A 13768-nucleotide genomic window follows, 5' to 3' on the forward strand; every position below is an offset into this window, starting at 1 on the left:
AATTTGATGCTAATAAGGTGTTAGGATGGTGTCCAAGGAATAAAGGCTCGTGAAGACCCACTCATTGCAGCAAGAAAAGAAGAAAAGAAGTTTTTTCCAGAAACCGGCGCGCTCACGCTGTCATAGCGTGCGGCCGCGCCCGAGGAGCAGAAACACAGCGCGCCCGCGCTGGTCAAGTGCGCGGCCACGCCAGGTCGTGAATTCAAAATTCTGATTCTTGTGGACTTTTGATTGGATGGACTTCTTCTATGCATGGGCTGCTATATATACATAAATAAAGGTCATTTTTCATAAGGAGATGTACCACAACTAAGGAGAAGGCGTAAGAAGACCGCATAGCACAATCCGATGAAGGCGAAGAAGATCTAGTTTTATACTTTTAATTTTTTGTTCTAAGTTGTAACTTTGGATGCTTGTTTTCTTATTCGTGAACCTATACTATTGTTTCGTACTTGGTTTATTATTTATTCAGTATAAAGACTACGATTATTATACCATGCTTTCATCGGAACCCACGTTGATAGGGATGTAATTCGAGTCGAGTCGAGTTTGTGCTTATTAAATTCGAGTTCGAGCTTTTTTTTATCGAGTCGAGTCGAGCCAAAAAAAAAATCGAGCCTGGAAATTATGTTCGACCTCAACCCGGATAATAAACGAGTCGAGTTCAAGCTACTCGCGAGTTTTCGAGTTTTTCGAGTTTTTTAATCGAGTTTTCAAGTTTTTAAACGAGATTTCGAGCTTATTCCATTTTAACGAGTTCAATCTTATTGAGTTTTTTAATCGAGTTTTCGAGTTTTTAAACGAGTTTTCGAGTTTTTAACGAATTCGATCTTATCGAGTTTTTTAACGGGTCGTCGAGTTTATCGAATTTTTGAGCTTAAATGTATTATTATCGAGTTTTCGAGATTATTGGGGTTGTTATTGAGTTTTCGACTTTTTACTTTGATTTCATGAAATGTTATTTTATTTTCAAGTTCAACCTAAAAATATTATTTTTCTATTTAAAATGACAATAAGAAATGAAGAGAATAACAATAACAACACACTTAATATTTTCAATACTCAATTTTTTCAATAAGTTAAACAATATTTTAATCTCATCTATTCATACATATTTTACAAATACATTTTATCTTCATTATAAAACATCTTAAATAAAATACGAGGATAATAACAATATTAAAATGTGATTTTTTTTGAACAAATTTAATTTTTGCTTGTTCAAAAATTGGCACCACGGGACACAGACCAAGAATCATAAGTAGACCTCGATAAATGAATAACCTCATATAACGAATAATATTTTGTAGCCCCAACTTAAGGAAATGGGCTTAATGAATATTCTCGCTAAATGCATTAATGAATAATTATTTTAAAAGTCTTATACAAACAATGTAAATATAAATGAATAATCACTATATTTTAAATAATATATTCAAATTTTAATATATTTGATCTGGTTAATAATTTTATACACATTAATAAGTCATATTTTCTCGAAAAATACTTCTAAAATTGATTGTTTCTCTCCTCAATCAAAATAAATATAATCCTTATGTGTAATACATGCAAAAATTCTCGAATATTATGATCATGTTGGAACAAATGATTTTGAGTACTTTTGTAATATATGCAAAAGTTCTCGAATGTTAATCGAGTGATTCATGGATCGGCTGGTTGAACGAAAAGCCGAAGTAATATTGAGATATAAAATACATACTAATAATTCTAATAACATTTAAAATATATTAGCCTAATAATTTTACTTATTAAAAATATATCTTTTAAATATTATTTATAATATTAGTTACATTTTTAAATTTAAGTATGTAAAAGTCTCTCGTTCGAGTTATTAATCATTACATATAAATATAATTATGTAAGTATTATATCTTATACTTAATTAGCCTAAAATAATAATGTGATTTGATAGTCAAGAATAAAATATTCAATTGAGAAGTTATATTATTAGGTGATGAACCTAAAATTCAGTTATTGATATGATTTAGTCATCAGAAATTTATTACACATTTTAAAGAGTTGGAATAAATAGTTAATTTAATAGTATAATGTGATAGTAACCTATAGTATAGAAACTCATAATTCAGATTTTTTGATTATATCATTATTTACTAATAATTTTTTAATAATATATTTTTATTTCAAAACAAAAATAGCTTATAAAATTAAGAAAATTTATCAAATATATTCAAATTTTCCATCTTTTTTTCCAAATATACGAACAAAGTTGCATTTTAGGTTGCATATAAGGTTGCACCGTATTTTTGAAAAAAAAAATAAAACTTAGGTATTTTTGAAACCCCTAAAATTAATTTTATTAACGAAAATGAAGTTATTAAGTTATTATTTTATTTTAAAATTTAGATAGCACTTACCGTATATTTAAACTAATTAGAGTTGAATTTTTCAAAAATAAATAAATTAAGCTCATATTTTTTAACATTTAACTATAAAAATAATTTAATATATTTAAAAAAATAATTTAATTCAAAATTTTTATCAAATATAATAAAACTTAATAATGCCGATATATTATGAAAAACTAGTAAATTAGTTTGTAAAACTAATTTTATTAGACAATTGAATGACACATATATTAGCAAACACATAAATATTTATAAAAAAATTAATCAAGCTCGAGTTCGAGCCGAGTCGAATTCGAGTTTATCGAGTCGATCTTGAATCGAGCTTAAAAAAACTCGGTTCGACTCGAGTTTTTTATCGAGCCAAAGAATGTATTTGAGCTCGAGCTCGATAACGAGTTTGAGTCGAGTCGAGCTCATTTTATCGAGTCGAGTTCGAGCCGGCTCGGTTCGAATTACACCCCTAATCTTGGTCGTGGTCCAGGCAGGCAGTTTGTTGTTCTTTTGTCAATCTTTCATTTTTGGGAAGATTGATTGATGAATATAGAAGATTACTGGTTACTTCGGAAAATGTAGTATTACATTAAATTTTATTAAGCATTATACGAATAAAGTGACTCACGTTATAGCGAGAAACACTAGTTCCTTAGCCGAATGTGTTTGGAGGTTACTACTTGCACTTGCAGCTAAAAATTCCTGGGAAGTACACCACTTGGACGTTAAATCTGCATTTTTGAACGAAGAAGTACAGGAAGAAGTTTATGTAGTGCAACCGGAAGGATTTGTAAAGAAAGGACAGGAGTACAAAGTTTATAAGTTATTGAAGGCATTGTATGGTTTGCGTCAGGCGCCTAAAGCTTGGTATGCTCGTCTCAGCAAGTGTTTAGAGGATCTGGGATTTGTTAAATGCCCATATGAATATGTCGTTTATACGAGACGTGAGGGGGAAGAAGTGCTAGTAGTTGCAGTTTACATAGATGATTTGCTAATCACCGGGACTAGTATAGCAAATATAAGAAAGTTTAAAAATGAGATGAGCAGTGTATTTGAGATGAGCGACATGGGTAAGTTGTCATACTACTTGGGCATGGAAGTTGAACAAAGAGATGAACATATTGAAATTAAGCATACTGCATACGCAAAGAAAGTAGTGGAGAAGGCTGGAATGAAATGATGTAACTCAGTAAGGTATCTGATGGATCCAATGGTGAAACTAGACAAAGATGAATAAGAAAGGAAGTTAATACAACACAGTTTAAAAGCATGGTTGGAGGGCTCAGGTATCTTATTTTTACCAAGCCTGACATAGCCTTTTTCGTTGGTGTAATAAGTAAATTCATGGAGAGACCCATAACATTGCATTTGGCTGCAGCAAAACATATTTTCCGATATGTGAACGGAACTCTTGACTACGGGCTGATCTACACCAAAGGTAAAGGAAACTTTTTATTGTCAGGCTATTCATATAATGATCTAGCGGGAAACGTGGATGACAGGAAGTCTACAGGAGGTATGGTTTTTTATTTGAATGAGAATCTTATTACTTGGGTGTCTCGGAAATAAAAATGTTTGGGGTTATCTTCCTGTGAGTCCGAATTTATGGTAGCCACAGCAGCTGCTTGTCAGGGAATATGGTTGTACAAATTACTGAGGCAGATAACGGATATAAAGGCTGGACCAATGGTGCTCTATATCGATAACAAGTCAACAATAGATTTAGCAAAAAAACCCAGTATTCTACGGGAGGAGTAAGCATATAGACATTTGTTACCACTTCATATGTGAGTGCGTAGAACGGGGAGAAATCATTCTCAAGCATGTCAACACAAATGAACAGCGAGCTGATGTGTTAACCAAGGCATTGTCCAGAGTTAAATTTGAAGGAATGCGTGAGTTGATGGGCGTGAAGAACTTGCAATCGAGTTTAGATTAGGGGGAGCTTGTTATAATATAATCTAAACTTGTTTTATTTATTTTGCTGTTTATTTACTATATATGCAAATAAATTGCTATCTCTGATTTATTTGAGGCAACAAGTTTAGTTCGTGGTTGTTAGCATTAATTTAGGAGTTGATAGAGGAGTGGAGTTAAAATAGGAGAGTTTCTGATTTATCTCAATCACTGTTGTATGTTTAGCTATCTAGTTCCTTTCTATTATTGAGTGGTTTTACATTGTAAGCAAGCGTTTATTTGATAAATACAAAACCAAGCTTTGGCTCATCTGTATGAGTGGTTTCTTTTTTCAATCTTTCATTTTTGGGAAGATTGATTGATGAATACAGAAGATTACTGGTTACTTCGGAAAATGTAGTATTACATTAAATTTTATTAAGCATTATGCGAATAAAGTGACTCACGTTATAGCGAGAAACGCTAGTTCCTTAGGTGAATGTGTTTGGAGTAAGGGAAATATCCCACCAAATTTTTTTCATGTAATCATTCATGATTTGAGTTAATGAATTTTCACCTTTGTGGCAAAAGAAAAAAAGACTTAATGGGTAGATATTCGATTCGATATTATATGTTTATTGTTGAATATAGTAGTTAATCTTTAAAAGAGTGTGTTCAACCAAATTTGATCAGATTTTAGATTTCAATATTTCTTATACGAAGAAGAGCTCTGTTAGAGAAATCTGTAAATTTTTTATATTTTATACAAAATAATATAATTATTATTGGCTTGATAACCAATTTTACAAAATATTATTTTAAAGAAATTGTGAAATATTGTTAATATTTTTTCGTAAATTTTTGTCTAAATATTAAAATTGATCCATAAAATATTTTTAAAAAAAAATTCTAGTCTAGCCTATGAAACGCGGCTTTATCGACTAGTTTAATAATAAAATATAATAGTATATGATAAATTATAGCGACATGATTTTAAGTTAATATAAGTTAAATATAAAATTAAACAATTAAGTTAATTGAGTGAAACCTTATATTATTATGGATTTTACGGCTAGATTTAATAATGAAAAAGTTAAACTAGTTGTACACTTGAACCGCTCAATGAGCGGGAGTAGTGCACGTGGCCTTCTAGAAACCCTTACAAACATTTGAAACCGCTTTGGCAACTCCAGTATAAATACAAATATTCTCTCCGTAAAATCACTACCTCGCTCTCTCCGCCTCCCTCATATCTGTAGACACAAATCTTCTTAATTTCTGCAGATAACACCGTTTGGCTCTCTACGCCGTCGTTTCAGCAATGGCAGCTAGTATGATCGCTTTCTCACAGCTCAATTCTAAACTCACCATGGTCCTTGCTAGCAATGCTGCCAGACGTGTGCAAACTGCTTTGCATCTACTGAGCCTTGTGCTCGAATCTGGCAGGCCTAATCGTTTAAGGGAGCTCTTGTTACGTTGCAAATTCCTGCGATTCACTCTTCATTTGATTGGATCGCTGTGTTCACTGCCTCGGACTGTATTCTTGAGGCCCGATCCAGTTATATCTATTACTATGTCGGCATTTGTGGCTTTCACTCAGGCTTTATGGAATCTGTGGAGCGGTGTAGCGTTTGTGCCTAGGAGTCTGCGGTATCACCAGCGGAAGAATCCTCTAGCTAATGTAACTAAAGTTTATACGAGGAAGAGAAAGAGAAATGCCACGGGAATTCTAGTTTTGGCCGGAGGAGATATGGGTGCAATTGGTAATTAGAGTTCCCCTCATTGATGTGTTTTTCATACTTTATCCCGTATTGATATTTTTGTGTCATGTTTGATTTCAATTTTATTTTTATAATTATTAAACGACGGTGATAAATTTTATTTAAGTGCGAACTTAATATTTTTCGTGGTTTATTATTAAGACAAAGGCATGTTTGATAGTTTTTATTTTATGTTTTCTAGTATGTGATAAAAATTAAACTCATTCCACGTATTACTCGAATCGTGTTGGAAGAGTTGTATTGTTCATATTATTAATATGTGTTTTTGAATATGCATTTGAGAAATGTATCTTTAAATAAATAGATTTGTATGTCACTATATTGTGCGGTTATTTATCATCTTTTTCAATATATGTATTTCTCTTATAGAAATTTGATGTGATATATTTAGTACTCTCTCTTTCTGCCTCTAATTTTAATATATTGGTCATTAGTTATTTAATTTATGTGGTTGTAGATATAGAAGTTGTAGTTTGAGGTATGATTTAATCTTGATCAATGTATTTTATCATTTTGTATATTGTTCCACATACTTTATTTGCATACTTGATGTTTTCGTGGTTTTAAAGGCGAACATATTTTGAATTTGCTGTTTTTTTAGTAAAAATGTAAAAGGACGAGTATACATGTGTTATTATTCATAATGTACAAAGATATATTAATGTGATACAAATATTAGGAGATCCGCTTCATTAATGTGTGTCAAATACGCATTTGAGAGTTATGTCACTTAATGAATGCATGTCTCCGCGCATTGCGCAGTGATTTTACATCGTTTTCTACAAATGCATCTTTCATATATATGAGAATTTGTTGTGGTACATTGAGCCCTGGCTCTCAATTTGCAGCATATTAGTCATCATAATTTATTTAATTGTGGTAAATAATGCATTTTTTTTCATTTTTATGTAGGTGGAAATTGTCCGCCCACCATTGTAGTGGATACTCCAGCTCAAACAGTGTCTCCGAAGGTACTTTGATATTTATTTTGTACTCTATATATGTTTGTATATATGAGGTACATATGCATTTGTTGTAAGAATCTTCGTGCCTGTAATTGAGTCAACCAAATACCTGATTGAATTAATCTTTATGAAGCAGAAATTAAAGCAAGATGATGTACAGAAGGGACGCTCTACAGGTGAAAGTTACAAGTCTGATGGAAAACCTATCTCAACTTCTCACAAGGTAAGACGTCCACTGCGTGCAGGAAGACCTTTTTATTACCAATTAGGCATTGCAGTATTTGCTTTGTGATAATATATGTGACCTAGCTACTAATTAGTATTACTCCTAATTTTGGATGTATATATAGAAACAAGTTCAGTTGGAATCCCTCCCAGCTTTAAAGGGTTTCATTGTGGAGGAAATATTAGGTTCAGGTATTAAAGCTTTAATAACCTTTAGATCCTTGGTAGAACAAAGGGGCATCTTGATTTCATTAACTACATTTTTTTTGTGAACATAAATGCAGGTGGCTATGGGACTGTTTACAAGGTCATCAGAAAGCTTGATGGGATACCACTTGCAATTAAATGTATGCTATATGAAATGATTTCTCTATATATGTTCTTGTACTTTAATTTTTTTAATCAATATTCTGGACAAGCAAGATGCCTTAATAAGTTTGATGCATGCGGTTAAACAACATTTCTGATTAAATTTTAGAGGCAAGCAAGTTTTGTTTTAAAAATTAGTATTCTTCATTTGTATTTGTTTACCCGTTTGCCAGCTTTTACTATAGAAAGTATTCGTACCGCTGGATAGTTACGCTACTAGAAAAATGTCAATAGACATCATTCAATAGCAACTCTTTTGTTTTTTGTTTTACGAAATGTTGATATAATTAAAGCCAAATATGCTTTAGATATGTTTTATATTATCATGGATTTTACAGGTCCCCGTGGCAATACTAACCGACACCACATTCAACGTGAACGGAAAATGTTGGAGCAGTACGGGTAAAAATGACATTAAAACCTGAAAAATCTAGTACATCCTAAGATTGTAAAATTATAATGACTTTATATATTTAATAAATTACGTTACAGGGGCAAAAACTTTATTATAAAATACGAAGGCTCTTTCAAGCATAGGAGTGCTGACTGTCTTGTTCTTCAGTATTTTGAGCATGAAAGGCCTGAGGTGATATCTAGCTCTGCTCTTCCTCTTTCTATTTTCAGTAGGTTAAAAAGTCTATTAATTTGTATAGTTGGTGAGGCTCCTTCCAATTTGACTTTTGATATATCTTTTAGGTCTTGAAGAAAGAAATTACTCTGTATCAACTACAGTGGTATGGTTATTGCTTATTCAGAGCTCTTTCTAGTCTACACAAGCAGGTACAAAACTGCATAAACTGGTTTTGGTATATGCTTGTATAACTTCTTAACATGTTACCAAAGAGAGTAGCTTACTTTCTTTGTATCTCTCCTACAGGGAGTAATTCATAGGGATGTTAAGCCCGAGAATTTCCTTTTCTCGCGAATGGCGAATAAGGGTTATCTAATAGACTTTAACCTGGCTAGGGTATGTGCATCATTTCTTTTCTAGATTATTTTGCACTTTATCCTGTGTGAAGTATATTTATTAGCACACAGTCTGAGAGTTTTTGCTTTGCCTTCCAACATTTTTTTTCATGCAGGATATGAACAAGATATATGGAACAACTGGTAAGCTCTAGTATCTGAGTATTAATTAGATCTTATGCAAGCTTAAAAATAAGTAATCGCGAGCAGCTCACTTACAAGCAGTGAGCTGTACAGGCCTTCATTATGTTTCATTGCCTGTGCAGAATCTAACCCTCTTGCAAAATCTGCAGCAAGCAAAAAAGTACTCTCAGGTGGAAGGCTGAAAGAACCTGTGCCTTTCCAAGGTAGAAAGGAGCTGATCAGCCTGGCGGGAAAAGCAATGCACAGTCCCAACCAGGAAGCAGCAAGTCCTCCAACATCCAAAGGAAAGAGGAATATTGCTTCACCTCGTGACAGTAACATCGCCTACCCGACTCCAATGTCTCTGTATATATCAGGGGTTGCTATCACAGGTGCTGGCATTGTGTTTATTTTCCACATTAAGTCTCTGGATGTTAAAGATAAAGTTCAGTCTTATAGTGGGGCATGTTTTGCTTTTACAGGGAAACCGAAGACCAAGGAAGAAGGTCCCTGTGTTGGAACCAAAGGGTTCAAGGCACCAGAAGTAAGTTCTGAATCTGTTGTCAATTTTCTGTACTAATTTTCTTTTTCTCACAGTCCTCTGTGAATAATATGATATGTATAATAGTTTAAATTTAGTAGTTATCTGAACAACAAAGAGCAGCCAACTTACATCCCTTCCGGAATTTATCTATTCGTACAGTAAGAAAGTTATATTGGCGTTGATGTAGGGTCATTTAATAGAAAGAAAAAATTGATGGATTAAGAGGATTTCACGTTTTACTTTAGGCTTTATGCTAGTAGGAAGTAATGTTGGCATCTAACTGGTTGTTGAAAGTCTCATGCCCTATGTAATCCTATGGCTTAAGCTGCATGCGAATTGTATAAGTGAACAGAATAGAGAGGAAACAATTTTAGTAGAATACATAGAGAGAGAATAATAAAAAATAGAGCAAGATCAATTCTAGTTGCGGTCAAGGAAGAAGAGTGACGAGTGAGAATAATTATAATTTACTGCAGGAAGAATGGTCTCACCTCTCCATCATTCTCCATCTATTTGCTCATCTTTCCTCCTTCGAACGCCGGATATATATTGTCACTCCCATTCTCTATCACTGCTTTTTAAAATCCTTTGAGCTTCTTATCTCTTCCTTTGGCTTAGCAGGTTAAACAGTTGGTTCACTTAGATTTTTTGAAACAAAAATAGAGAACTTTATAAGCTAAATGTGATTAATATGAAGCTTCCTTATATTCAAAATGGCCTTGCACAAAACATGTCTAAGACTTTAAGTTCTGTTATTTGTGCAGGTATTGCTCAAATCTTATTTTCAGGGTCCTGTGATAGATGTATGGTCTGCTGGGGTGACACTAGTCTACCTGACCAGCGGAAGATCGCCTTTTGTTGGTGACCCGGACCAGTAAGTATTCATGCAAGTGCCATGTACAGGCTTCATTCTCAGAGTTTGTCAATCGTGAAATCCTTTCTTTGGCAGGAACTTGATGGGTATCGCAGAATTGAGGGGCAGTGAAGATCTGTGGGAGGTTGCTAGGTTACACGACCGCGAATCTTCATTTCCCATGGTACCACTAAGTTATAATTATACTGTCAACAATTTTTTAATCATATATCTGACTTTTATCTAAATCATCCAATTTCGTTGCAGCAACTTCTTGATGTAAAATACCTTTCATCCAAGAAACTGTGTGATTGGTTTGGGTTACACACAAAAAGGCCAGAACTTCTTAAGGATCTTCCGGGATCGTTCTTTGATCTTGTGGACAAATGCCTTACATTGAACCCAAGAACAAGAATAAGTGCAGAAGCTGCTCTTAAGCATGAGTTTTTTGCACCATGCCATGAGCAGCTAAAGCAACAGAGACAGCGAAGGCGACAAGTACTCAGCTCAAGGCCTCAAAGTTTGCAACTGAACTCTGGTTAGATACTCAACGTACCTCAGACTTGTGAAGGTTTACAGATTAGAGTGCTAAATGTAATAGTGCAAAATAGTCTGTCGTCTGATATCATGTGTCCGATATCATGTCGGACATGTAGAACAAGGTCTCTTCAAACCTGCATATAAAAGAAAAAAAATGCTAACTGAATGTAATCTACTCAAGTTTTTGTATTTAATTCTATCGGAGGAAATGGAAACTGAGGTTTGTGATGAACATAATATGGGAGGGTGCCAAAGGGTGCCAAAAGTTGGCTACTTTGGTTGGCACCCCAGAGTCTCCAATGGCTAACAAGAATGTCATATCACCTCATGTCACATGAAATTTTGGCATTATTTTTAACATCCCATTGGAGATGCTCTTATAGATCCATTATATTTTAGTTACCGGAAATTATTCTAGCAAAATTGTATATAAGCTTTGTATGAGTTCATTCTCTGGAAGATAACACAACAACTATTATTCTTTTTCTTCTTAATGATAGATCTAGTTTACCTTATTTTCTTCTTATTTGTGCTCCATTAATGAAGTTTACATAGTATCAGAGCTAAGATCTCTATACTAATCATTTTTCAGATGATTACTGATCTTATTATCACGATCGCGATAATAATCTCTATAAATTCTCTGTTTCATTTTTTTACAAATCTCTCTCGAATCTCTTGCAACATTTTATCTGTTGTTCATCATAATCTCTTGGTTAGCACATTAAATTGCAGAACCGTACATCGTTCTTACTGATCTAAGATCTTAATAACGAATTCAATGCCATCTTATCGGAATGTAATTGCTGGAAATGCTTCTTCATCAACATCTACTTTCAATATCGATGTAAATCATCCGTACTTTCTACATCGCCTGCCTAATCATCCAGGATAATTTTGGTTACAATTATTTCAATTGGAGCAAAATTACAACTAGTGGTTTAGATCAATGAAGATTACATTATTATCAAAATTGGAGCTAGGTCTTATGCCCAAAATTTGGTACAAATATTGTCCAGGTCAAATTCGGGTCAACTGGACTCAATTATGGCAAATAATTAACCAATTTTCTACTTCAAGCTGAATTAGGGTTTGCCTTCCTCCAAGAAAAGGGAGGCCACACCCTCATGATAAGACAACAATCATGGGAAGCCCTAACTTGTTAATAAGTTAGGGTTCACCCTATTGTATTATTTGGAAGAAGGTGGAATTTTAGACAGATTCCTTGGACGCTTCATGATATTGGGAAGACGACGGATCATTATTACTAACATATTTTTTGCAGGTACTCAATTAAAGAACCCCTTCCTGTAATGCAATAACAAGAATGTGGTGTCCGTGGTCACAGACCTCCAGGGGTATGCCTGGACGGAAGGCCTCCTCGTGTAGTCAATAGGTGTCCTTATTGGGGATGTGGACTAAACTCTAGTGTGTGCTTTATGAGCTCTATCTCTATAGTCAACTGGTGTTCTCGTTGAGAGTCTTCGGAATATACTGTATTCTGCACCCAAAAACTTGGGATCACTTATCATGTAATCTGGTGGGGGCTCCTCATTCTGGGGGACAAAGATGTCTCCCATATTTGGGGTACACCATGGGTATACATGCGTCCACGGACTAGAGAAATAACTGGTAGTGGAAGGTTATCCTTGGTCGGGGTGATGCCTTATCCACGAAATCTCGAATCCGTAGACGAGCCTTGGGCCTTTGTGGTTACGCCTCATCGGAGGACATTCCTAAAGCTAGTAGAAGACGATTTCCAGAAGGTTTCCTACTAGGCATCGGGATGAGAAATCTAAGATCATTAGGTTTCTTGTTGTCAAGAACTATGTTAGCTTGATTCTCTATAAATAGGGATACATAGGCAAATTGTAATAGGTCATAAGCGATAACCTTAAGGAGCCACCACCAACCCTAAGAAATCTCAGCCCCCAATTCATCACAAACCTTACACTTTGTTATTACCAAATTCCTACATCAATATCAGGTTTTGTCAATAGATCATATGCAAAACCTGTTAATAATGTTAATCTTCTTATGCACTTGACTAGATGTTATGATAGTCATATCATGGATTCTCAATATGGTTTCTTTAGATATTCGTTAATGTATGTTAAATATGACAAATGCTATCAGAGTAGAGGTACCATGAATCTTAGATATCAGTTAGTGACTCATCAGCTTTTGAGTCAAAGTGCTCATACTCTTGTATGGGTATGGTTTTTCAGATTTTCTTAATAGCAGTTGTGCTTTGAGAATCTTAATATTGGAACTTTAGAAGAGAAGAAACTGTCAGAATAAAACTACCATGAATCCTAGGATGTTCCCCTTGATTTTCAAGGTGAGGCCCTAGGACATGAGTGAACTCCTCCATAGAATAATGTAATATTATATCCTCAGCAGTTATAAGTAACCTTTCCAAGGCCATCTCTCTTAAGGTGCGTCTTCACTGAAATATCTATGTCATCTTCCTCAAAATTACAGGCATGATTTGGAAAGAAGCAAATAAAGTACAATGATCTTCCTAGTATGTAGAGAGTTTAACTTCAGTGAACGTGCCCTCACATCCTCAATAATCTGAGTGACTCTTCAGGGTGCGCCCTGAGCATATCACTCTCACATGCCAAGGCTTTTTCTTTCAGTATGATTACCAAGGTCATCTGGTTATTTTTACAAGAAGAAATAATGAGAGATGCTTCAGAAAAAGATGAGAAATATAAGGCTACAAGGTACTTCCGAGAGGGCGCAAGCTCGCGGGGGGAGGGGGGGAAGGGAACCTCATATTAGTTTCGTGGTGCTAAATATTGCCACATGCGTAAGATATATGGATTTTTCTAAAAATAGGGAGACGCCCAAGGTCCTGAAAACACCCAAGTTTAGGGGAACACTCAACTTCAAGAAAATTCCTTCAAGCGTGAGATGTTCTTTATTGGATGCCACTTCGTGAGATGCCTCGTTAAAAAATGCTTCTACATAAGATAGTTTCTGCATCCCTTGAGTTTTGTTGAATGTGGAAGCCTCTTAAAAATGTTGATATTGGATTTGGTTTTGTTATATGAAGATTCTGTCGAAAACCCTGGTCGAGGTAGACGCTCCTCATATAGAGGACGCGCCCACCAATGATGATT

The 13768-nt window shown here is 34.5% G+C and overlaps 2 protein-coding genes across 2 annotated transcripts; both read left to right on the plus strand.

Annotated features, from left to right (window-relative positions):
* Nucleotides 1-3647: 3647 nt before the first annotated feature.
* LOC141700264 (secreted RxLR effector protein 161-like) lies at nt 3648-4317 on the plus strand. Its single transcript, XM_074504070.1, has 2 exons — nt 3648-3894; nt 4178-4317. Exons 1-2 carry the CDS (start codon nt 3648-3650, stop codon nt 4315-4317), a joined length of 387 nt encoding a protein of 128 aa, XP_074360171.1.
* Nucleotides 4318-5499: 1182 nt separating this feature from the next.
* LOC141700267 (putative cell division control protein 7 homolog 1) lies at nt 5500-10877 on the plus strand. Its single transcript, XM_074504073.1, has 15 exons — nt 5500-6037; nt 6968-7026; nt 7157-7243; nt 7371-7437; nt 7530-7592; nt 7953-8016; nt 8107-8200; nt 8311-8394; nt 8492-8581; nt 8697-8724; nt 8874-9095; nt 9186-9247; nt 10012-10121; nt 10197-10284; nt 10368-10877. The coding sequence occupies exons 1-15, from the start codon at nt 5596-5598 to the stop codon at nt 10641-10643; spliced, it is 1836 nt and encodes a 611-aa protein (XP_074360174.1). The 5' UTR covers nt 5500-5595; the 3' UTR covers nt 10644-10877.
* The last annotated feature ends 2891 nt before the right edge of the window (nt 10878-13768 follow it).

Source organism: Apium graveolens, unplaced genomic scaffold (assembly GCF_009905375.1).
Source record: "Apium graveolens cultivar Ventura unplaced genomic scaffold, ASM990537v1 ctg200, whole genome shotgun sequence".
NCBI classification, from domain to species: Eukaryota; Viridiplantae; Streptophyta; class Magnoliopsida; order Apiales; family Apiaceae; genus Apium; species Apium graveolens.

Bases quoted from the DNA above. Each gene is read 5' to 3' on its own strand.
- LOC141700264 (XM_074504070.1), top strand. From the start codon at position 3,648: ATGGTTGGAGGGCTCAGGTATCTTATTTTTACCAAGCCTGACATAGCC. The intron at 3,895-4,177 runs GTATGGTTTTTT...GTGAGTGCGTAG, and splicing joins TGACAGGAAGTCTACAGGAG to AACGGGGAGAAATCATTCTC.
- LOC141700267 (XM_074504073.1), top strand. From the start codon at position 5,596: ATGGCAGCTAGTATGATCGCTTTCTCACAGCTCAATTCTAAACTCACC. The intron at 7,027-7,156 runs GTACTTTGATAT...TTTATGAAGCAG, and splicing joins CTCAAACAGTGTCTCCGAAG to AAATTAAAGCAAGATGATGT. The intron at 8,017-8,106 runs GTAAAAATGACA...ATTACGTTACAG, and splicing joins AAAATGTTGGAGCAGTACGG to GGGCAAAAACTTTATTATAA.